Here is a 26,238-nt window from a genome sequence, read left to right as displayed (position 1 = left end):
ACTGCACTCCAGTCTGGGTGACAGAGTGAGACTCCCACTCAAAAAAAAAAAAAAAAATTACACATGCACTAATTTGTACGTGTATATTCTCTGTGACTCATTTTAAAGAATTTTTAAACATTTCTGATAATTAAAATGGACCAGTCATGTTGAAACTGATAAGTTTAGATAAATCATCACTGATTTTAAGGTACTATTGACCAGGAAAGGGTAGCTCAAAGCTTTAATTTTGAATGACCTTATAAAAACATTTCAGGACATGTTTGAGAAATTTGTTCTTGGTATACTATGAAAGCAACTAAAATATTGTAATACGTATCCAAGGTGGACTGTTATTCCTTTATGAGCAGATTTGACCATCTGATATTTTGACAATCATTGTTTATATATATAGATATATAGATATATATTAGGGTGAAGTATGAGACAAGTTATTACGTTTGCCAAAATAAAAGATTTTACCTGACCACCTTTCTATATACTTCAGTGAATTCATAAGAAAATACCATTGTCAGGCCAGGCGTGGGGGTTCACGTCTGTAATCTCAGCACTTTGGGAGGTGGAGGCAAGAGGACTGTCTGAGCTTAGGGGTTTGAGACCAGCCTGAGCAACATAGTAAGATCTCATCTCTACAGTAAATCATAAAATCAGCTGGGCGCGGCAGTGCATGCCTATAGTTCCAGATGGTCCAGTTACTTGGAAGGCTGAGGCAGAAGGATCGCCTAAGCCCAGCAGGTCGAAGCTGTGGTGGCTGTGAGTGTGTCACTGCACTTCAAACTGGGCAAGAGAGTGAGACTCTGACTCAAAGAAAAGAAAATTGCATTTTCTTACAGGTAACAAAGCTGTATACCCAGTGCTTTGAGGTGAAACCTAAGGCCTCACGTCCCTTTGGTAAAGCAGAACATGCATGAATTTTCAACTTCAGAGTTACATGTTTGTTAGTGAAGGATACAGGGGGCCCCAAAAGACCCTAATTAGCTATTGGAAGCTGGGCCCCTTGTAGTACACTTGGAACTTGTTCCTCTGGATCAAGAGATCAACCAGAGTTTTTAACTGGAAGTTCCGAGCAGGCTGTGTCACGATTTGCGGAAGTAACGTTCCAATTGTTGGCAAACAGGTGACTGGTTCTTCCACCACGACAACACGCCTGCCCACACCACGGGGACTGTTCGTCAGCTCTGGACCCTGAACGGCATGACCCTCACGCCCCAGCCTTCCTGTTCCCCGGGTCTCACCTCGAACGACTTTTGTTTGTTTCTCTGGATGAAAAAAAGCCCTCAAAGGGAAGCATTTTGCCAACATGGAAGTCGTGAAGCAAAAGTGGCAGAAGCACTAAAAGACAACAAAATTGACGAGTTCAGAAACAGTTTTGAGCAGTGGAAAAAGAGTCTCAGTAGGTTTACTGCACCAAATGGAGAGTGCACTGATGGTGACTGATATTTAAACATGCAAGAATCAATACAATTCTTCATAAATAAATTCTGTTTTTTGGGGGGTTCCCCCTTGCACATGAAATGAATGATATTAATCCTTGTTAGTGTTAAAAGCATTAACTGGAAGAGGAAATGTATCTGATTAGTCCAATCTATTAAATAAAGTTTCACAGAAAAATAAAGAAAAAAGATGTTATATAGAAAAAATTGAGCATATATTTGGATAATTTGCAACCTATAATTCTATAAGACTTGGTAGAATTCAAAGATCTTTTCAATATTATTATTATTTTTTTTTTGAGTTGGAGTCTCACTCTGTCGCCCAGACTGGAGTGCAGTGGCCGCCCCCGGCCACCGCAGCCTCGACCCGCTGGGCTCCGGCGATCCTTCTGCCTCAGCCTTCCGAGTAGCCGGAATTACAGGCACGCGCTACCACGCCCGGCTGATTTTTGATTTATTGTAGAGATGAGGTCTCGCCAAGTTGCCCAGGCAGGTCTTGAACGTGCGGGCTCAGGCAATCCACTCACCTTACCCTCCCAAAGGCACGGGATTACAGGCTGAGCCCACCGAGCCCAGTTTATTTCTGATAAAATCAAACTAAACACAATCCCTAAAATTCTTCCCATCCAAAGAAATTAAATAGGTAATTTGTTCTCTGAAATATTCTGCAAATTCCAATCCATAAGAAGTATACAAAATAAGATAAATAATAAAGGGTGTGTATAGATAAAGCTACAGTAATTCCATTTTTTGCTGCCTTGGCAAGGTACTATACGTATATACTATATCAACACAACAGAAATGGCACAGTCTCTGAGGACACATTCCACATTTTATTTACATTTTAAGACTAACTTTAATCTCAAAATCACATATCCATACACCTATTTCCTTTATGTTTACTTCACTTAAACTTAAACGCATGGTTTGTTAAACAAAGACTGTAAACAAATATTTACCATGTCTGTTACATGTAACACACAGGAATAGCTTTTAACAGAAATTCATCAATCCCCCCAACATTTTTTATTATAAATACAGGTATCAAAACAATCCTGAACATATTTTTGATACTACTAGTAGTCAGCACCCATACCACTTCAAAAATTAACATTTATGACGATATTCATTATACCTGCTACTTTAAACAATTTCAACTGCAGCTCTTTCACTAAGCAAGATGGATAAAGCCTGCCATTTCTGTTTTTCTTTCTTGAGACTTTTACTTTTCAGAAACACACATGCTTCCACTGCCAGCTGACACTTCTCACTACGCTTTCATCTTGTCAACCTGAATTCTCTTTCGGGTACTCCAGGCTTATGTTTAAATGACAGTGCCTTAACAAGAGAAAAAAAAGTACGCCGCATTTTTCCTCCTGTTACCTGAAAACATAATGGGTGTACATATATTAAATATATTCTTACAAATGTCCAGGTCATGTTTACCAGCTGGAATTCTTTTACTTAATGTGTGGGTATTTCGCATTGTGATATTTAATCAAGACATTAACATGAGTAAAAGGTTGCTGATTTAAGACAAGTTTGAGATCCACTAAAATTAATTATTGTATGTTTGTCCTTCTGGAGGCTGTGGAAGCTTCATATTTTCTTTGGACATCATTAGACGTCTTAGCTCCTGGAGTACAACTTTAATGCTATATGAATTTTGCCATTTTGCTAACACTGGTATGCTCCGTGCATCCACCTACAAGGGGAGAGAAAGGGTACAGGTAACTATCAAGTTTAAAGTACTACGGCACCCATTTTTAGAGCATATTTTAATAAGCATACTTTTGAAAATACATACCTTGGCTCTATTTTCACAAAGAGTACACTATGAAGTTAACATCTCAGAATAATATCTAGAGAAAATATTCCTTATCTAGTAGGTATTTCCTTTTAAAAAAATCTAAAAGATAAAATATATATATAAATACTTAAGCAGAGAAGCTGGGAAATGAGATGTGCAGAGATGTCATTGAAAAGCTCCAACATAGGCCTGGGAATCTAGCAGATAATATGAATATGTACCAAAAGACCTGAAAAGGCCATAAGCTCTCGCCCACTACTGATCGTGAGCAACATATAAGATTGTACACCAGCCGGGCTCGGTGGCTCAGCGGCTCAGCCTGTAATCCTGCGCCTTTGGGAGGCTGAGGTGAGTGGATTGCCTGAGCCCGCGGGTTCGAGACCCTCCTGGGCAGCGAGACCTCATCTCTACAATAAAAAATCAAAAAATCAGCCGGGCGTGGTAGCGCATGCCTGTAATTCCAGCTACTCTTGGAAGGCTGAGGCGGAAGGATCGCCAGAGCCCAGCAGGTCGAGGCTGCGGTGGCCGGGAGCGGCCACTGCACTCCAGTCTGGGCGACAGAGTGAGACTCCAACTCAAAAAAAAAAAAAAAAAAAAGAGATTGTACACCAAGTGGGATATATCCCAGAAATGCAAGATAAGTTCAATTTTAAAAAATCAGGGCTGGACACAGTAGCTCACACCTAACCGCAGCACTTTGGGAGGCCAAGGCGGAAGGATAATTTGAGCCCAGGAGTTCAAGACCAGCCTGGGCAACATAGTGAGAACTCATCTCTGCAAAAAATAAAAAAATTAGCTAGGCATGGTGGTACATGTCTGTAGTCCTAGCTACTTGGGAGGCTGAGGCAGAAGGATCACCTGAGCCCAGGAGGTAGAGGCTGCAGTGAACTCCAATGATGCCACCACACTCCTGCTAGGGGACACAGTGAAACCCTGACTAAAAATAACAATAATAATAAATGAAAAAAAAATCAGTGTGATATACTAATAGAGAACAAAAACCACAGTCATCTCAATAGATGCAAAAAAATTTTTGACAAAATTCAACAACCTTTATTATATGAACGTTGAACAAATTAGGACTAGAATTAACTGCCTCAACCTAACAAAGGCATTTACAAAAAATATACAGTCAGCCACACACTTAATAGTTAAAGGCTGAATGCTTTCCTCCTAAGGCCAGGACCAAGACAAGGATAGCCGCTCTTATTACCTCTTATTACCTCTAACCAATGTTGTACTAGAAGTCCTAGCCAGAACAATTAGGCAAGAAGCTGAAATAAAAGGCACTCAGATTGGAAAGACAGAAGCAGAAACATCTCTATTTGCAGATGACATGATCACAGAGAATTTCTAAGAAATCCGCTAAAAAAAATTATTAGAGCTAATAAACAAGTTTGGCAAGGCTGCAGGATACAGGATTCATATATTAAAAAATTAGTTGTATTCCTTTATACTTGCAATGAACAATTTGAAAATAAAAATTAAGAAAATAATGCCATTTACAGCCAGGCATGGTGACTCATGCCTGTGATCCCAACACTTTGGGAGGTCAAGGCAAGAGGATTGTTTGAGTCCAGGGGTTCAAGACCAGCCTGGGTAACTTGGCGAGATTATGTCTCTACAATAAATCAAAAAAATTAGTGGGGCATGGTGGCAACCACTTGTAGTTCCAGCTACTTGGAAGGCTGAGGTCGAAGGATCACCTGGACCCAACAGGTCGAGGCTGAGGTAGCTATGAGCATGCCACTGCACTCTGATGACAGAGTGAGACTCCATTTCCAGAAAAAAAAAGAAAAAGAAGACAATGCCATTTACAATAAAATAAAGAATAAAATACATAAGTATACATTTAACAAAAGTGTAAGACCTGTGCACCAAAAACTGCAAAATATTGTTGACAGAAGTTAGAGACCTAAATAAATATAAATGCATGGGAAGATGCAATATAGTTAAGATGACAATATTCTCAAACTGGTCTATAGATGCAATACAATTCCTACCAAAATTTCAACTGTCTTTTTCTTTTTGCAGAAATGGACAGATTGACTCTAAAATGTATATGAGAATACAAGAAACCCAGGCTTGCCAAAACAATTTGAAAAAGAACAAAGTTCTTTTGATTTCAAAACTTACTAGGAAGCTACAGTACTCAAGAAAGGTCAAGCTCACAAGGACAAACAGATAATGGAATACAACTGAGAGTCCAGAAATAAATCCTAACATTCTTGGTTAAGTGTTTTTCGACAGGGTGCCAAGACAATTCAACAGGAAAAGATAGTCTTTTCAACAAATGGTGCTAGGACAACTGGGTATCCACATGCAAAAGAACAGCACTGGGCCCTTAACTCACACCATCCATAAAAGATTAGCTCAAAATGGATCACAGACCTAAATTAAGAGCTAAAAGTATAAAACTGTTAGAGGAAAACATGGGAATAAACCTTCAACACGTTGGATTTGACAATGGTTTCTCAGATCTGACACCCAAAGCACATTTGACCAAAAAAAAGTAGGTAAACTGACTGCATCAAAATTTAGAACTTTTACACTGCAAACCATACCATCAAAAAAAAAAAGACAACCAAATAGAATGGAAGAAAATACTTATAAATCGTATATCCAATAAGGAAAGGGTTTCTGTCCAGTACATAAAGAACTCTTACAATTAAATAGTAAAAAGTCAAACAACCCGATTAATGTGTGTAAAGGCAGACTGTGGCAGGCAGCTTTTAAGATGACTCTCAAAGATCCTTAACTCCTGATATTCATGCCCTATGGAATCCTTCCCATGGAGTACAGGCTAGACTATGACCTTTTTCTTCTTCTTTACTATTTCTTTTTTAAATTAATTTTTTACATAAATCTGATACATTTGGAGACAAGCATACACCCATGAAACCATCACCACAATCTATGCCATAAACCTATCCACCACTTCCAAAAGTGTGCTCCTGCCCTTTTATTACTATAATTGGCGTGTAGGCTACGCATGGTGGTTCATGCCTATAATCCCAGCACTTTGGGAGGTGGAGGCAAGTGAACTGCCTGAGTACAGGGGTTTGAAACCAGTCTGGGCAACTTGGTACGAACTCAGACTACAATAAGTCAAAAAATTAGCCGGGTGTGGTGGCAAGTGCCTGTGGTTCCAGCTACTTGGAAGGCTGAGGCGGAAGGATCGCCTGAGTCCAGCAGGTGGAGGCTGCGGTGATCGTGAGTGTGCCACTGCACTCCAGCCTGGGCCACGGAGTGAGACTCCAACTTAAAAACAAAAAAAACAAAAAACTGCCTATGTGTGTATCTGATTTGCTTCCAATGAATACAGCACTGAAATGTCATTTCCAGCACGAAATCGCGTGCTGATTCTTCAGAACTCTGGACTCCATCTTGCTCGTTCTTGCCTTCATTGGCTTGCTCCACAGACGGACATCAGAAACCACATCACTGTGAACTGCCCTCTGGAGAAGCCTGCATGGCAGGGAACTGAGGGTGGTCTCTGGGCAACAGCCTGCGAAAAACTAAGGCCTTCTTCAGTCCAAAAACCCACAAGAAACTGAAGCACGAGCCCACAGCACAGGCTGACATCTCGACACAGGCTTGTGAGAAACCGAGCCACAGGATCCAGCTAAACTGCACCCACCTTCCTGACCCACAGATGACGCCTGCTGTTTTAAACTGCTCTTAAAAAACAGGCAAAGAATCTGAATAGACATTTTTTCTAAGACACAGAGATGGCTGATAAGCACGTAAAAAGGTGCTCGACATCATTAGCCATCAGAGAACTGCAAATCAAAATCACAACAAAATAACACTTCATACATACTAGGATGGGAAATGGCAACGAGTGGGTACAAATTTCCTTTGGGAAGGATAAAAACGTTCTAAAATTCGGTTTTGTCGTGGCAATGGATCCACAATGCTGGGAATACTAAAAAACAATGAATTGACCACTTTAAATGGGTGAATTGGGTGATGGATTATAGAACAATAAAACTCTTTACAAGTAAAAAAGAAAAATAGTTTTAGGGCGATAGTTTTTTTCTGAGTAGGAGTCTCACTCTGATGCCCAGGCTGGAGTGCAGTGGCACGCTCACGGCTACCACGCCCAGCTATGATACTTCTCTTAAGTAACTAATAAAAACAATAAGAAAAATGTTATATCATGTTAAGATATACTTAAAATGCTTCCTCTAATGCTTTAACTTAAAAGAGTAGCAACCCCTTTAGCCTATTTAAAATAGATTCCATAACTGAATAAGTTTATAAAGTAAGAGGGGAGAATGCCAAGTTATTTCCAAAGCAGAAACAAACACTGCCAGCTGTGTGTAGTTAAATAAACACAAGTGATTGCAAATCCTGTGAAACACCAACAGAAAGCACAACAGATTCAAAGGGAGTGAAAAAAAGATGAAGAGGGGGGAGAGAGTAAACTGCATGGGAAAGTAAATATCACGTCAGAACAAAATCTGCATCTTATCAGTCTGCAATACACAGTAACCTCCCAACGTGAGCTCTCACAGTATAAGACACGGCCGCTTACGCTTTAGAGTCCGAACCACCCACAAGGAATAATTGTACCTCGTTACAACCCAGGTGCAGCGGCTCACATGAGCCTGTAATCCCAGCACTTTGGGAGGCCAAGAGAAGAGCACTGCCGGAGCCCAGAGGTCCCACACCAGCCTGGGCAACAGGACGAGGCCGCGTCTCCACAATACACCCAAAATAAACACTCAGTCAGGCATGGTGGTGTGTGCCTCCCAGCCGCTTGGAAGGCTGAGTGGGAGGATCACCGGAGCCCAGCAGGTCGAGGCTGTGGGAGCCGTGATCGTGCCACTGCCCTCCAGCTTGGGCAGCAGTGTGAGGTTCCGAATCAAAAAAAAATTTTTTTTTTTGCCTAGTTACATTAAATAAATATAAACCAAAATTACTGAAGCAACACCCATCATCACTGCCTGGAAACTATAATTCATTAGATACTTAGTTTCAAAATATATTAAACTATCCTGGCACAATCACCAAAGATCAATGTGAAATTCTGTGCTATTTATTAGTTACAAAAGTACTAATACAAATTCTTAGATAGGAAAAACAGATTCCAGTACATTCAACCTACCCACAACTCTCTACACAAACACCTACACTCTAATAACAATTTAAGCCAGTGTTTATTTTTCTATTTCCAAATTCCCATCCAGACCAACAATACAAAGTTAGTGGGAACGCACATTCATAGGGCACTCTTACACACTGCCGTGGCTGACAATGACAGAACCCTGCAGAGGGCAACTTATCTGTATTCAAGTCAAAGACAAGCCCCACGCTGCTGCACACATTCTCCTTCTGAGTGCATTCCCCAGAGTAGTGCTACGCAAACTTCGTCCATGGAACAATGCAAGGCCCCGATTGGAGTTTCCTTGGTGCTTTACAAGAAAAACAGCAATTGAGTATGAGAACTTAGGAAGCTCTATAGCTATTTGACAGAACATTTTAAGCTTGTATTTTGTGTCTTTTTTATTATCTTCCTAGTAATTCATTTTTATTATATTTTACAAAATCCATGGCAGATTGGAATCAAACACAGCAACAAACATGCTGTCCTGAGACACTCACAGCTGAAGGATTGAGACTACATGAAGATGGCTGAGGTGGAAGGATCACCTGAGCCCAGTAGGTCGAGGCTGCGGTGGCCATGAATGTGCCACTGCATTCCAGTCTGGGCGACAGAGTGAGACTTCAACTCAAAAAAAAAAAAAAGACCAGGCCAGGTGTGGTGGCTCAAGTCTGTAATCCCAGCACTTTGGGAGGCCATGGTGAGGGGACTGCCTGAGCCCACGGGTTCGAGAACAGCCTGGGCAACTTGGCGAGACATCATCTCTACAATAAGTCAACAACAACAAAAAATTAGCCGGGCGTGGTAGCACACACCTGCAGTTCTGGCTACTTGGAAGACTGAGGCGGAAGGATCACCTGAGCCCAGCAGGTCGACGCTGGGGTGGTCATGAGCGTGCCACTGAACCTGGGTGACAGAGTGGGACTCCAACTAAGAAAAAAAGAAGACTAGCTGCACATGATGGTGTGAACCTGTAGTCCTAGCTACTCAGGAGGCTGGGATGGAAGGATCGCCTAAGCCCAGGAGTTTGAGGGTGCAGTGAGTTGTGATTGTGATTGTGCCACTACACTCCAGTCTGGGCAACAGAGTGAGACCTTGACTCAAACAAACAAACAAACAAACAAAACCCCAAAGTGATACAATACAGAAGCATATTCATGTGTGCACAGGAAAAACACAACAATCACGCACAGAAATTATCAACAAATTCAAGATGTGGATACCTCTGGAGTAAGAAGAATGGGAAACAAGAGAAAGCCACACAGAGTTAACTATAATGTAGTCTTTGTATTACAAGAAAAAAATCTATTACAAATAAGACGAATGCTAAGATTTGACAAGACTAAGTGGAGGATACATAGATGTTGGTTGTTATCATTCTCTAGTACTAATCTGTACATTAGGAACATTTGTTTCAAAAACACCAAAAACAAAAATAATAAATGTATAGTAACAACAACAAAAGAATAACAGAGTGGGGCCAGGAGAAGTGGCTCACGCCTCCAATCCCAGCACTTTGGGAGGCCAAAGCAGAAGCATCCTTTGAGGCCAGGAGTTTGTGACCAGCCTGGCTGGGCAACATACCAAGACCATGTCTCTACAAAAAAAAAAGGGAACGAAAGAAAAAGAAAAAGAGTGACTACAACAGAGTAATAGAAGGAACATAATTCAAGTCGAAAAATCAAGCAGGACTTCTCTGAGAAAGTGACATTTACACTGACAAGTGAAGGACCCATGGGGTTAGACAGACTTGGGGAGGAAGGAGGAAGAACAGAAAGTATAAAGAACCTGGGCCAAATGGAAGGCATGCAAGCCAGTATGCACCTTATGAGTTCCCAGTGAGCCACGGCAAGAAGCACGCACGCTGCTGCTGAAGCCACCAAAGGATTTTAAGGCAGAGAAGTGACATGACACAATTTGTGTTTTAGGAAGATCCCTCTGGCTTCTTGCTTTGTAAAGATTGGAGGAGATTTTATTTTATTTTATTTTTGAGTTGGAGTCTCACTCTGTCACCCAGGTTGGAGTGCAACGGCTCGCTCATGGCCACCACAGCCTCGACCTGCTGGACTCAGAAGATCCTTCCACCTCAGCCTTCCCAGTGGCTGGAACTACAGCCATAACGCCTGGCTAATTTTTCTTGATTTATTGTAGAGACGAGGTCTCGCCAAGTTGCCCAGGCTGGTCTCAAACCTGAGGGCTCAGGCAATTCTCTCTCCTCGACCTCCCAAAGTGCTGGGGTCACAGGTGTGAGTCACCATGCCTGGCTGGAGATTTTCAAAAACAGAATTAGAGAGGCTGTTGCAAGAGTCCAGATAAGAGATGACCGATGGCCAGCATTCATTTGGTGACGATACAAGTAAGAAAATAAGACCTAAAGGAAGTCACATTGGGAACACAAAACTGACAGGACTGGACGACAGATGGGCTGGGGGAAGAAAGACAGAGGAAGCGCAAGGCCAGCAGATGCGCCAGAAGCTCAGAGGGTCAGAGAAGCTCGTTGGAGGCCGGCCTGAAGCGGGATCCTGAGCTTCCTCGCTCCCACAGCAGTGTGGAACGCACCACAGCTCCTCAATTTACAGAAGCTGCAACACGAAAACAAACCAGCAGTTGAGAAAAACAGCTATGCCCAGTATTGAAATCCCACAGTTTATCTTCCTCATTAAGGCAGGCCTGTGTCAGAAGAGAAATGCCCTGAACAATATCCTGTCTGTGAACTCAAGTGCTTCATAATCCCTCTCTCCTCACAACTCTTAACCTTAGCTCACACAGAAGTAGATAGGGATGCATTATTTCCAGAATAACCACTGAAAGAACAGAAACAGAAAAGGAAAAGCGGAGGACAACCATTTCAAAAGTAGGCAGGAAACAGTAAGCATGCAGGAAAACAGGAATCACCCGCTGAGCTGATCTGTTGAAACCTGGTGACTACCGCACACTGAACATCAAGGCCTAGCTGCTCCCAGCCCATCAATCACGAAGACGGACGGCCAGGGCGCTCCCGCAGGAGCCTGCTCTCTGCTCGGAGCCGCGCGGGAGGGAGGAGCCGTCGAGGACCCGCCCCGCAGGCCGAGGGCTGGCCCCGCTCGCGGCCTCGCCGGCCTTCCTCTTGCCTCAGGCAGGCCCAGCCTTGGGCCGCGCACACACACACACACACGCACACGCACACGCACGCACACACACACACACGAGGCTGCGGCTGAGAGCGGAGGGAGGGCTGCTGCGGGCTCAGACTGTCACCGGAAGTGAGGCTACACGAAGGGGAAACTGAGCAAGTAAGTAAATGTACTGGGACCATGGGAGCCAGGCTTGTCGGTGCTGGAGGAAGGAAGCACGAATATGGGAAGAAAGAGCCCTACAACAAACCCTGTAGGATAGAGGTGAAGGTATTAGAAGTAACGTGTGGTTTTTCGTGGACAGTAAACAGGTAGCAGGAGGGGGAAGGAGGATGCACATGTGTACAAATGACATAGAAGAGCAGTATGAAATACACACCAGTGAGGAGACAGAACACAGGGTGGCAGGAGGCGAGCACAGAAGTCACAGATATCAACAGCATCTTACTTCTAAGATGGAGGATATTCATTTTACGACAGCGCTGCTTGCTTCCTAACATGGGCTGCATATGAGTGTGCTCTCAACATGGTACCAACAGAGCCTGGGCTTCAAAGTCTGAATAGGAACCTAACAACCTACTCATACTGGACATTCAGCTATATTTTAACTTGGGTCAGGTAGAGCATGTCGTTCTGTTTTGTTTGCTTTAGAGAGACAATCATGCTCAGCCACGACTGCCCCAATACAGGTTCCTCAATGAAAAACTCCTTCAAGGCACACAACCACACACTAGGTGCCAGGTCTACTATCAGGGCGAGAGAGGGCTCACCTGCACCCTATTTACTTATGTAGCAAATCCTCACATGTAATCCATGACTCAAAAATAAAAACGAAAACTCCCTTCACGAAAATTCGTCTTTTCATGAATAGTCATCCTTTTCATCTCACCAAATGTAACTTTAACTCTAAAGAAAAAAAACATTCAAGAGAAATAATGCTCAAATTTTCATCAAATAAGGAATACAACTACTGAACCAACTAACAAAACCCCAAGAAAAGTGTTACCAACACATTTACCTAGGCAGGTACATTAGGTTTTTAAGGATAGGCTAATTTGCAGAAGAAAACCAACATTAAGATAAACAAACTTCCTTAGACTTCCAGCTAAAAAAGCTTCTTTTAAAAAAAAAACCTTTCTCCTGCAGGGCTCAGTGGCTCAGCCTGTAATCCTGCGCCTTTGGGAAGCTGAGGTGAGTGGATTGCCTGAGCCCGCAGGTTCGAGACCCATCTGGGCAACTTGGTGAGACCTCATCTCTACAATAAATCAAAATGAGCCGGGCGTGGTAGCGCACGCCTGTAGTTCCAGCTACTTGGAAGGCTGAGGTGGAAGGATCGCCAGAGCCAAGCAGGTAGAGGCTGCGGTGGCCGGGAGCAGGCACTGCACTCCAGTCTGACCGACAGAGTGAGACTCCAACTCAAAAAAAAAAACAAAACGTTCTCCCAACTAGATATTAGTATATTACATATAATCAAAATATAACTAGCCTGGCACAGTGGCTAATGCCTATAATCCCAGCACTTTGGGAGGCCAAGGTGGGAGGATTTCCTGAGCTCACGGATTTGAGACCAGCCTGGGCAATTTGGCAAGACCTCATCTCTACAATAAATCAAAAAATTAGCCGAGCATGGTGGCACATGCCTGTGGTTCCAGCTACTTGGAAGGCTGAGAGGGAATGATCACCTGAGCCCAGCAGGTCGAGGTTGTGGTAGCTGTGAGCGTGCTACTGCACTCCAGCCTGAGTGACAAAGTGAGACTCCAACTCAAAAAAACAAGAACAACAAAAACTATATATGTTATGCTATATAAAAATAAAATGACTACTTTAACTTACCATCCCACTGGAATTATTTATTCCATTCATATTAATCTTTGTTACAAATCTAACTGATGGAGGAGCTTCTGGGTATTTAGGTCCACATTCTACTTTCAGGCTATATATTCTGTTTTCATAATTTGTCTGGAAGGGAAAAACAAAAGAGGAATCAAAATTACAATGCCTAAAATAATAATGTCCAAGTGTTAAAAAAGAGGAAAAGTATAATAATGGACTTGATAAGACAGTGTTTGTGATTTAAGAATTTATTTTTCTTCAAACGTATTTGACCTATATGATTAGGGAAAAAGCATACTTAAAAGTAGAGATTTTATAAAATTAAAACAGTTCTACAAAGTAATATCAATATGATCAGAACTTGCTTTTTGATACAAACCATGCCTAAAACAAACAAGAAAAAAACAAACCACTTAAATTTAGATTTTGCTAAAAAGTTTACATTGTCAGAGGATAGACTACTTGACTTATGACACACACAAAGGGTCACATATTCCATGACAGTGCTATTTATTCCTATTATCCCAGTGTTAATTATTAATAGTGCCTCTTTTCATTCTCAAAAGGTTCTTGTTGAATAACAAATGATAAGGTTATCCTACTTATGTGGCAATCAACTTCTAGCAAAAGGGAAAACACCATATTGTACCATCGTGCAGCAGTTAAACCTAATTTCATATCTCCTATTAGTTATATACTTATATTACTACTTCATCAATTTATGATTCATTAAAACCCATTATCTGAATTCAGAGACACAACAGCAACCTTTATGTTTACACATCATTTTAAAATGAAGTTTCTTAATGGGGAAGGGGAGGGAAGACAAAAAAAAATCAACTGTTGGGTAAAATGTGCACAGGTAGGAATGATGGGTACACTTAAAGCTCAGACTTCTGGTTTCTTTAGCCTTGGCCCCGGCCCCCTCCCCTATCTTAGGGACGTGAATCTTCTCTTTCTCTATCTCATTTACTTTCTAAATAAACTTTGCTTGAAAACTTAAAAAAAAAAAAAAAAAAAGCTCAGACTTCTTTGCCACTATACAATGCAAACATGTAACAAAACTATTTGTACTCCCTAAAATTATTGATATAAACTTAAAATGTTTTAAAATTGGCTTCTTTTTTTTTCTTTTTTTTTTGAGTTGGAGTCTCACTCTGTCACCCAGACTGGAGTGCAGTGGCCGCTCCCGGCCACTGCAGCCTCGACCTGCTGGGCTCCGGCGATCCTTCCGCCTTAGCCTTCCAAGTAGCTGGAACTATAGGCGTGCGCTACCATGCCTGGCTAGTTTTTTTATTTATTGTAAAGATGAGGTCTCGTCAAGTTGCCCAGGCGGGTCTCGAACCCGCGGGCTCAGGCAATCCACTCACCTCAGCCTCCCAAAGGCGCGGGATTACAGGCTGAGCCACTGAACCCCGCTTCTTTCTCTCTTTAATTTACTTTTAAATAAACTTTTCTTTCTTTAAAAAAAAAAAAAAGCTCTACATACAAAATTTTCAGGTGAAGGAAGCAGGGGTGGAGGTGGGAAAGGGAACAAGGAGCTTTCTGGGATGTCAGAAATGTTCTGTATCTCAATAGGAACGTAGGTAACCAGCTATATTTGTCAAACTCAGGGCAAAATATATGTATTTCACTATATGTAAATTCTACCTCAATTTTTTTAAGTTATAAAAAGTCCTTAAGATAGCCTATTAATCTAATTCAATGCTTATTGTAAAGTCACCCTAACTTCTGACACCTTTGATTAATTTATCACCTCTAAATTTTAAATTAACACATCCAAGTTTTTCTATTATCTAATAAAAGCAAGAATAAGATAAATTAGAAAGTAGTAAAAGGAACTAATATTTGGTACATCAGGTACTCTCGTACTGTCTAATCATTATTTCATTTCATTCTCACAACTTTCATATTTTAAAAATGGGGACAGTACCTCCATTTACATATGAGGCAATTAGAAAAAGGTACTAAAACTCTAATACCAACAAATATTGCTTCAGAAAACTGAACACACAAAAACATAGACAAACAAATTGCTAATTGTATAAATCCAAACAAACACTGGAGTAACTTAATAAAACACAAAAAAATTAAAAAACAACCAACCACATAACAGTATGTTATGGTAAGTTTTCCCAGGCTCCTGGCTGGATGTATCCACAAAACTGAAGACAAAGCTGCTCTCAATGCCGCACCTTCTAAAGAGGAGACAACTCGGGGAGATACCAACTCCTGCCCATCTCATGAAAAGCCAGCTGAAGGTGCGCTGTGACTAACCGCCTCCTGAGAACTGGAGACCAGGGAACACAAAGACCATCATCAGGGGTAAGCAGAGTACGGATCCTGGCCTCTGCAGGACACTCCCCTCCTGCCTCTGGCTGGCACCCAGAGGAATGGGAGGGGGCCCTGGCGGGGTTCAGGAAACACCACCCCAAAACACAGCACTTGGCATTTGAGGAAATAGCAGAAGCAAGATAGTCACTCTCCCCCTTTCCCCTTCCCCCTTCCCGGCTGGAGCAGCCCTAAAATCTCACTGACCTCCTCCTGAAGTGGGCCATGAGATCCACTCCAGAGGGGTCCTGCCTTATACCCGGGGGACAGGAGAGAAAACAGAGGCACAGGGGAGAACCCGAACAAACAGGCCTTGGTAAGGTGCCCCCAGTTCACCACCCAGTCTGTTACCATTAGATTCAATCACACTTCTGCACAACTGCCCACTCTTTATCAAACCCAGCATAAAAGCACAGACTTTGGTCTCCTTGGGTCCTCACTTCTGAACGCTCTCGTGTCGCGTCAAACTTAGAAGAAGGGTGTACACTCTTCTCTCTCTTGCGAATCTGTCTTCAATTATAGGTGCCTCAGCCACGAACCTTACGGCAGGCGAGAAACACACACTGCAAACTCTCCCCTGAGACCACCAACCCTGGAGCAGAGGGCCCCAGCAGCAGCAGTCTCCGTGCTCGGAGCCCCTAGGCCAGGAGGGAGGGTTGCCGAGGAGCAGCCTGTGGCTCAGGGACGCGACGCGCAGCTCGTGGGGAAACCCGTCCTCCTGGGGACCCCGCCGGGTGAGAGAACAAGCAGGAGCTGTTCCCCCACATCTGGGAACCATGCCGGTGGTCAGCCCTCAAGAACGCTGAGGAACGCACACACAAGCTCCTAAGCATTCTTAAGGCATAAAGTGTATTAGAGGCAGTGGCTGGAGGAAAACCAACTCTAAGTAATGTCAAGTTTATGTTCCACCAAGTTCTGACTGCTAAATCTTAAAAACATGAAGACAGAATGTTCATAAGTCATAATAAGCACTTTTTAAAAAAACCAAACAGACCATGGCAACAGTGCTCACAGGCAGTGAAAATCAAGGCTTTCATTACAAATATGAAGTCATAAAGAAGTCTAACCATTAATATTTTATTTCCATCTTATGGAAAAATCAGAGCGAGGAAAGGGGAAGACTGTTTAGTACGAGTGTGCATGAATTTTGCAAAAGACTACCAGAGAATAACATAAAACACACAGTAACTCATTTTCTAAAGTTAACATTGCTAATTACCGGATCCATTTTTCCCTTACAATAACCAACAAGAAATTTAAACTCTACCAAACGGCAAAACAGTTGAAATACTCTTATCATAGACGGCAACCAGTATGTAAAACCAAGGACTTTTTAAAATCTTCACATTTGTGTTCTTTCCAGCAAGTCGAAAACATCACATAACACATATCTCAAAGACTATCTACAGGGAATACACTGGTTGGGACCTTTGGGTAGGGAATGCAATTTAGAAAAAATTCCAAGTTAAGAAAAAAGATTTTGAGTGAAAATAAAAGTTCACAAACTAAGAAAGGCCTAAGAATAAAGCATAATAGGCCAGTTGCCAACAATACTAGAAAATATGTAAGAAACAGATTTTTTAATAGATGTAGAAATTGAGGCCGATAGCATTTCCGTGGCACGCGTGAAATGTCAGAGGGCAAAAAGCAATGTGACCTCAATACGAACCAACTCTGAAACCCTCAGTACAAACAAGGGGGTTAGGAACATGTCACGCCAAAATGACTGTTTGCTCTTCCCAAATACCCCTCCACATCCTCACCTTTTCTCCTCTCTATCTGGAATGTTCTCCATTCCCATCACCACCTTCTGCAATCCTACCAGTCAGTCCTTTAGGGCTCACTCCAAAGGCAACTTCCTCTACTGTTCAGCCTTCCTCAATTATTCCAGCTAGAAGAAACATATTCTAAAGTCCCGTAGTGAACTTGTTCTGTCATATTTAGAACCTGTATTTGTATTGATTTTTCTCTCCTTTACTGAACTGCAAACACCTTGAAGGTAACAACCATATCCATTTCCTCGCCCCAGTCTTCCGGATAGTCAAGTTATTATATCCTGCACACAGGAAGCATCAATAAATATATATAAGATCAATTAACAGGGAGGAATGATTCAGTTAGAAGGTATCATTGCTTATTTTAATATCAATGTATGAAATCAAATGCTTACTCTAAAGTAACAATTATTCATATAAAAATATATAATTTATAGCACTGACCCTTGGTGGCCCAATAATCATGCCTGTCCACCTTGTAAGTGTCATATCTTCATCATCTTCAAGGCCCCAGCTAACCGTACCATCGCCTACTCCTTTTTGTCCTTCTTCAAGTTCTTCCAACAAGCGAAAATTACGAGGAACTTTAACTCCTATACAAAAGAACGTCAACGTAAATTGTAAAAAGCTCATAACTGCAAGAGCTACATATATTTAAATTCAGCTTTTTCCAAATTAGCCTTTACAGATTATTTCCCAAAAAGATAAATTTCCCTTTAAAAAGCATTCTGTCCCAGAAAATGCCGAGTCTAATAATCTTTCAAAATGAAAACGCTAAAGAAAGTACTGTACCAAACATTAACAGCAGTATAGAATGTGTATATAAATTCCTAATTAATCAATTTTATTCTGACATAAATCAATCATAAGGAAACCATCATAAAGTGAACATTTTCCCTACCTGAGGTTTCTGTTCCTAGTCAAGGACCTTGCATCAAATAAAAAGGCATGGCCAGAAAGTTCATAGAAGTTGAAGTTCATTAACAGATACTCTCTAATGATTTCTGTGTGTGTGTGTTGGAGTCTCACTTTGTCACCCAGGCTGGAGTGCAAAGGCACACTCCCGGCCACCGCAGCCTCAACCTGCTGGGCTCCGGCGATCCTTCCACCTCAGCCTTCCAAGTAGCTGGAACTACAGGCACGCGCTACCACACCTGGCTAATTTTTTCATTTATTGTAGAGATGAAGTCTTGCCAAGTTGCCCAGGCGGGTCTCGAACCCATAGGCTCAGGCAATCCACTCACCTCAGCCTCCCAAAGCACAGGATTACAAGCTGAGCCACCGAGCCCGGCTTCTCTAATGATTTTTAAAGAGTAGAATTGTGCTCCATCTTAGTGCAAAAAGGTACTGCTTCCTAGAATGCTGAAGCGGCCCCACCCTCGGTCCCCAGGCTGCCTCTTTCCTGTGTGTCCCCTAACTCTGCCATGTCATCACCATGCCTTAGCCATCACGTGGGGAGTCATTCCATTAGAGAACAAATCTCCTTATGCTCCTAACGGTTGCCCAGGACACTACCTGCACCTCCTTGCCCGGTCTAGCAAATTTTTCACAATCCATTAACCCTTCTCACACCCCCACTCCATGTCATATGTGTTTCTACTCTCAGATTTCATCACTCCTTATTTGTCTCTAAAATCTCAGCAGACATTTCCCTGCCTAGACTCTCCTATCCTTTCACAGTTCTCACTCCTTCATTCTCACTGACCCAGTTCTGTGTCATCAATTCTCCCAATTTTCCACCTTTCCTAGAAGCACTGGCCTACTCTTCAATCTGCCAAAGGATGGAGCCTATGGTCTTCCATGTCCTCCAACAGCATCTAACGTGAAACATCCTCCAACCCTATCACTTAAGTCGGTAAAAAATATGTAAAGGCCCTGAGAATCCTCTCTGTTCATTCATACACACACACACACACACACACACACACACACACACACGACAAAAAGAAAAAATGGCATCTCCTTAGATGCAGCTGTCATTTTGTATAACTTCCCTCTCTCACAAAAACCAGTAAGTACTATAACTGTAAAACAACAAAAACATCCACTAGCCACTTTGTGTACTGTGCTTCCTAAAAAGAGCTTGATAATCATAGGCCACCGAAACAAGAACAATCACTACAATTACTATGATTATTAATAACCACTTGTTTAGCATATATTAAGTGCTACTTTAAGTATTTTTCCATTTAGTTCTTTTTTTTTGAGTTGTGGTGTCTCACTCTGTCGCCCAGGCTGGAGTATAGTGGCACGCTCACAGTCACCCCAGCGTCCGCCTTGGGTGCCGGTGATCCTTTTGCCTCAGCCTTCCAAGTAGATGAAACTACAGGCGCGTGCTACCATGCCCGGCTAATTTTTGATTTATTGTAGAGATGAGGTCTCACCAAGTTGCCCAGGTGGGTCTCGAATGCAAGGACTCCACTCGCCTCAGCTCCCAAAGTGCTGGGATTACAGGCTGAGCCACAGATCCTGGCCTATTTTTTTTTTAACTGGAGTCTCACTTCACTGTTGTCCAGGCTGGAGTGCAGTGGCACTCTCACAGCCAACAAGCCTCGACCGGCTGGGCTCAGGTGATCCTTGTGCCTCAGCCTTCCAAGTAGCTAGAACCACAGGTGTGTGCCACCATGCCTGGCTAATTTTTTGATTTATTGTAGAGACAAGGTCTCATCACGTTGCCCAGGCTGGTCTTAAACTCCTGGACTCAGGCAATTCTCATGCCTTCACCTCCCAAAGTGCTAGGATTACAAGCCTGGGTCACTGCACCCAGCCCCCATTTAGTTCTAAAAGCATCCGAAACTGAGCAAGTTGTGTGACCGCCCCCAACATCACCCAGCTGTAAGTGGCAGATCAGTATTAAAATCCGGCTTCTAGATCAGCACCAGCCTTCTCATCCCTAAGTCATACGGCACTACAAGCCATGCTGGCAGCAGATCCTAGTGGTACGAGCACACATCTAGGCATCAGACTGCCCGTGTTCAGCTCCAGTGCTGCTCCCCTCTTGATGTGACCCCCAGCAGATTTATCATCTGTAAAGTGGGATAACAACAGTTCCTCATGGAATCATTGTGAAAATTAAACGAGGTCACCCATCTTACGCACTGAAAATACTGCCTATGATCATTTCAGTGTTCATATTAAACAGAATGAAACAAAACTTCTATGTATATCCATCTAAGATGAGAATAAAAGTGCTTTGTAAATTTCTGTACGGTGGCTCCTGGAAATTTTATTCTAAGCTCCAAGTTTCTATTTCTACAACATTGGGACAACTACTTTTTCATTTTTCTGCAGCGGCACAGTCATGATCCCCACAATATGTTGCTACCAAATTTCCTTTTAAAGTAATCTTAAGCAAGCTTGGTTTCCCTTGCCATTATTAAGTCATTCCCCCAAGAATAATTCGAAATTTGTGTTAGATTTCCTTGTCTACTGATTATAACCATTTAAGTCAGGTAACCTTTATGGGCATCAACTACCAAGCAACCAGTGTAAAACTAATGTTTCCCGTTACCTAAGTGCCATAAAAGTGACAAACCTAGTTACTGCTAAACCTCTCTTCATCTCTCTACATAGCACTCTGGGAAAATAGGTCCAAGATTAACAGATCAATTACTGACAAAGCTAACATTTAAAAGGTCACAGCACTTAAGGTAACTTTGTTTTTAAAGTGTGAGACTGAAAACAAAACCAACAGGGAGCTATGTTTTCAGACTCAGGGCAAGAGCATGCTGGTCCTCACCTAGGCCCTGCTGAAGCCTTGGGAGAGAAAAAGCCACAAGGTGGAGATGCTGTTCCACGGAGGCTGCAGCGAGCACCCCTACCCTCGGAACACCTGCAGCAGGCCAGGAGCTTAGGGTTCCAGACCTATAGCTAGGCGTCAAAACAAGTCAAGAATCCAAGAATCTCTAGGCTTCCCACTAATCCAGCCTCCTCGTTACTACAGCACACCGAACCTCCACGCGTGAGAAAAAAGACAAAATGAGCAGTAATGTTCAGAAGCAAAACCCTGAATGTAAACAACCCAGAAAACATGCTTCCAGTTTTTAATCTGACGGACAGTTGATAGCTAGTTACTTGCCTTTAATTCCCATGATGCCGCCCAAAAGGCAACACAGAACTGCCAAATAACATAAATACTAGGAGAATGAGTCTTGCCATGCTGCGCTTACCAGAAACCCAAATTTTCTTTTTTACCTTTTCAACAAAGGGGAAAATCACAAGTACACTTTTTTATCTTTTTAACAGGGGAAAAAGTTTCTATTTGCAGGAATCAGGGATGGAGTTGCTGGGAGCTAGGGAACTGAGTGCCACCCAGCTTTTGACCTTTTTAACAGAGGGAACTTTTTTACCTTTTTAACATAAACTTTCTTACCTTTTTAACAGAGGGAAAAAGTACAAATAGAACTTCTTTTTACCTTTTTAACTTCTTTTTACCTGCTAGGCTCCGGCAATCCTTCCGCCTCAGCTTTCCAAGTAGCTGGAACTACAGGCGCACACTACCAAGCCCGGCTCATTTTTTGATTTACTGTAGAGATGAGGTCTCGCCAAGTTGCCCAGGCGGGTCTCAAACCCGCGCAGGCTCAGGCAATCCACTCACCTTAGCCTCACAAGGCACAGGATTACAGGCTGAGCCACCGAGCCCAGCTCCATTTCACCTTTCTATTTCCACCTTAGCTGGCCCTCATAAACACCCAGGTCTGCCGTAAGTCCCTTTCTCCTCCCCTCACTGCCCAGGGTTACCTGTGGGGTTAAAGAAGAGGGTGCCTGCGGCCACATGTGCAGTGGCATGCCCGGCCCTTCTGGGTTTCACGCACCCAGCTTGTGGAGTGGCCAGGCTGATTACATGCCTTCTGCAGACTGTTCCTAAGACACATGGGTTTCTGTCACTCTTCAACAAACCTTAGGGGACGCCTTGTTAAGATGGAACTCATTAAAAGTTCCACCTGTATGTGGAGCACTGCCTATGTGATGGACAGCTGCTAAAAACTTCAGCTGGAAGTATTTTATTAAATCTCACCTCAAGCTGGGCTTGGTGGCTCAGCCTGTAATACCGCGCCTTTGGGAGGCTGAGGTGAGTGGATTGCCTGAGCCCGTGGGTTCAAGACCCGCCTGGGCAACTTGGCGAGACCTCATCTCTACAATAAATCAAAAAATCAGCCGGGCGTGGTAGCGCGCGCCTGTAGTTCCAGCCACTTGGAAGGCTGAGGCGGAAGGATCGCCAGAGCCCAGCAGGTCGAGGCTGCGGTGGCCGGGAGTGGCCACTGCACTCCAGTCTGGACGGCAGAGTGAGACTCCAACTCAAAAAAAAAAATCTCACCTCATAAGTTGTTACTAACATCACCAATTTACCAGGTAAGGAAACTGAAGATGATATTACTAGGTTGGCCCTTATGATTGATATTCAGGCATCTTTTCAACCAACAGAAACTGAAATTTCAAAAGGTTCAACCTGGTAACAGGGAAAGTGAGTGGGAGGCAGAGCTGAGAGCTGGGCTCCAGAGCCCACGCTCCTGGCCGCAATCCTCCCAGCTGTGGCCTGGGTGGTGCTCAGTTCCCTAGCTCCCAGCAACACCATCCCTGATTCCCACAAATATGATGGGGATGGGGAATACACCTTAACCGACTTTGGGAGCAACTCTGCCCAAAAACACCTGTTTTGATATCTCTTAACAAAAACCTTCTTATAAAGTGAAGTGCCAATACACATCCTGATTTTCACATAGCAGGTGTGTTCAAAGCAAAATACTCATGTCCAGGGAAATGACAAAACCACCATTTTATATTTTTCAAAATATTTTCTTATACAGCTACTGTATCTGAAAGAAAAATCTTGTGAGTTATGAAGGGCAGACATTTCCACATTTTACAATGACCAAAGACACAAAATAACCCATTCAAGATCATGCCAAGCTAGTAGCTAAATCAAAACTAAAAATAAAACTTTCTAACTGTAGGCAATATTCGTTCTGCTACCGTTAAGTGGAAAAATTGTTACTGTATACTGCTTCTCAAAATCCAGAAAAGAGAAATTAAAAAGCCAAAAATCAGCAGAGACTAAAGAATGTGAACTAAAATGTAGATTTTTTTTCAAAGCTACTCATTGTTGAAATTCTCTAAGTAAACAAAAACACTGTAAAGAAAGTTTTAAAATTTAAGTCCAAGAAATATGGACTTAACTTGTAGTTTTACAGTTTTAAAATTCTTTTTTTTTTTTTTTTTTACAGACAGGGTCTCACTATGTCACTCACAGGCTGAAGTACAAGTAGCAGGATCATAGCTCACTGCAGCCTAGAACTACAGGCATGCCCCACTACACCCAGCTAATTTTCTGTTTTAGAGATGAGTTCTCATAGCTCACTGCAGCCTGGAACTACACGCATGCCCCCACTACACCCAGCTAATGTTTTACCTTTTTAGAAATGGGTTCTTGCTATGTGCCAGGCTGGCCTCCAGCGATCCTCCCACCTCAGTCTCTGGAGTCACTGGCATTACAAGCATGGAAACATTTATAAACTCTCTGTATTTTCTAATTTTTCAGAAATTTACAACTCAAATATCCGGGTTTTTTTTTTTTTTTAAACGTTCTTATCTTCGTTAATGGAAAAGTATGAAAACACCATGCAGTGGAAAACACATTATGCGGCAAAGTATCAAAACACCTATATTTAGTCATCCATTTGTTTTTATATTAATTCATTCCTTTTACTCAATAAATATTTAACTACTAACTGCCAGTGACTGTGCTAGAACCTGACAATAGGACTAAGAACTGTGTCTGCCCTCAAGAAGTTTATAATCTTAAGGGGACAGTTAAAGAGACAGAACAATGTGAAAAATCCCACACAGAAAGACCAACCAACACTGAAAGAAGGGACAAAGAAATTCTCTTGAAAAACTCTCCAGGTGCACCATAAAGAAGCGAACTCATCTACATGAAGAACAGGTTACAAATACCTAAGATATAATATTGTGGAGAGGCCGGGTGTGGTGGCTCACACCTATAATCCCAGCACTTTGGGATCCTGAGGGTTCGAGACCAGTCTGGGAAACTTGGCGAGACCTCATCTCTACAATATATCAAAATAAAAAACAAAATTAGCCGGGCATGGTAGCGCGCGCCTGTAATTCCGGCTACTCGGAAGGCTGAGGCAGAAGGACCGCCGGAGTTCAGCAGGTCGAGGCTGCAATGGCCGAGAGCAGCCACTGCACTCCAGTCTGGGCGACAGAGTGCGACTCCAACTCAAAAAAGAGATAATAGAGGTATGACAACCAAATGCAACCCTGTACCAGAAAAAATGGCTATTATCATTACTTTGCTTTACAGGCCATTAGTGGGCAAACTGGCGGAATATGAATAGGGCCTGTAGATTATAGTCCTCTGTCAATGCTAATTTCCTAATTTTGATAATTATGTTGTTGTAAGAAAATGTCCTAGCTTTCAGCAGATACACACTGAAATATCTAGGAGTGAAAAGGTTGGTGCCTGTTAACTTACTCTTGCAGGGTTTTGGAAAAAAGCAATCCTATGGTGTGGAGGGAGAGGGGAAGACAGTGCATGTAAGAGAATGCAAAAAAGTTAAATTTTAATATTTAATGGAGCTGCATGAAGGCATATTATACTATTTATATAACTTTTATGTAAATCTAAAGTTATTTCAAAAGAAAAAGAAATGGAAAAGTTCATGGTGTTGGAACATTTTATCAATGAAATAAAATTAGACCCCACCTCATAATATACATAAAAATCAATTCTAGAAGATTAAATGCCTAAATGTGAAGAGAAAAATAGACTTTAATATTCGGTATCCTTATGACCTGAAGATATAAGAAAGGATCCTTACAACAACAACAAAAGCACAAACCAAAAGATGTACAAACTAGACTATAATAAACAATTGCAGTTTAACAAAAGACAAATGAAAAGATGAGCCAAGGACTGAAAGAAAATATGAACATGTAGCAGACAAAAGGTTAGTATCCAAAACATAAAAAAAATTCCTCCTAGAAATTAATAAGAAAAAGACAAACCTAGAGAAAAAAGGGCACGTATCAGAAATAAGGTTTGCAGAATAGAAAACAGGAATGACCAATGAACACAAAAATACGCTCGACCTCATCTGTAATCAGGGAAACAAATTAAAACCATAATGACTTATCTTGCCACCAGATGACAAGGATTAGGTTTGGGCAAAAAAACACAAAGAACGGAAGCTCACTCAGGCTGAGGTTAGAATAAACTGGTACAACTACTTTGGTGAGCAAACTACTTTGGTGAGCAAACTGGTAACACTTATGGAGATCCGAGCACAGGCCTAGAGAAACTCAGGTGAGTGTTCACAGGAAGACATGAACAAGAATTCCAAGCGAGCACTGTTTTTACTGGGAAAAACTTAGAAACAGCCTAAGCATAACATGGTATCAATGACAGAATACTGTTGCAATTAAAAGAACTGTGGAGCTACAAATAATCAAGGCTAAAATTTTAAAATCCATTGCACAATGGATAGTTTCAGTTTTGCTCGATGAAAATATTCTAAGATTAGTTGTACAACAATGTGATATGATTAACACTACTGAACTGTACAGTTTAAAGCAGTTATGATGCTGTGTATTTTACAATTAAAATTTTAAAATAGGCTTGGCTCAGTGGCTCAGCCTGTAATCCCAGAGCTTTGGGAGGCCGAGGTGAGTGGATTGCCTGAGCCTGTGGGTTCGAGACCCGCCTGGGCAACTTGGTGAGCCCCCATCTCTACAATAAATCAAAAACTAGCCAGGCGTGGTAGCACGTGCCTGTAGTTCCAGCTACTTGGAAGGCTGAGGCAGAAGGACTGCC

The 26,238-nt window shown here is 42.2% G+C and overlaps 1 protein-coding gene across 1 annotated transcript in view; it reads right to left on the bottom strand.

The window, feature by feature from the left end:
- Window positions 1-2,245: 2,245 nt before the first annotated feature.
- The window catches only part of UBE2V2 (ubiquitin conjugating enzyme E2 V2), a 46,040-nt gene continuing 22,047 nt past the window's right edge, over window positions 2,246-26,238 (bottom strand). Inside the window, exons 2-4 of the mRNA XM_021713465.1 lie at window positions 17,850-17,998; window positions 13,300-13,425; window positions 2,246-3,138 (exon numbers count right to left, since the gene is read on the bottom strand). Of these exons, the coding sequence (XP_021569140.1) occupies window positions 2,992-3,138; window positions 13,300-13,425; window positions 17,850-17,894 (318 nt within the window). The 5' untranslated portion in view covers window positions 17,895-17,998 and the 3' untranslated portion in view covers window positions 2,246-2,991. The remainder of the gene's footprint in view (window positions 3,139-13,299; window positions 13,426-17,849; window positions 17,999-26,238) is intronic.

Source organism: Carlito syrichta, unplaced genomic scaffold (assembly GCF_000164805.1).
Source record: "Carlito syrichta isolate Samal-C Ts95f unplaced genomic scaffold, Tarsius_syrichta-2.0.1 Scaffold304564, whole genome shotgun sequence".
Classification (NCBI taxonomy): domain Eukaryota; kingdom Metazoa; phylum Chordata; class Mammalia; order Primates; family Tarsiidae; genus Carlito; species Carlito syrichta.
The sequence above is the reverse complement of the archived record's forward strand: the minus strand, read 5'-3'. Positions and strand labels throughout refer to the sequence as shown.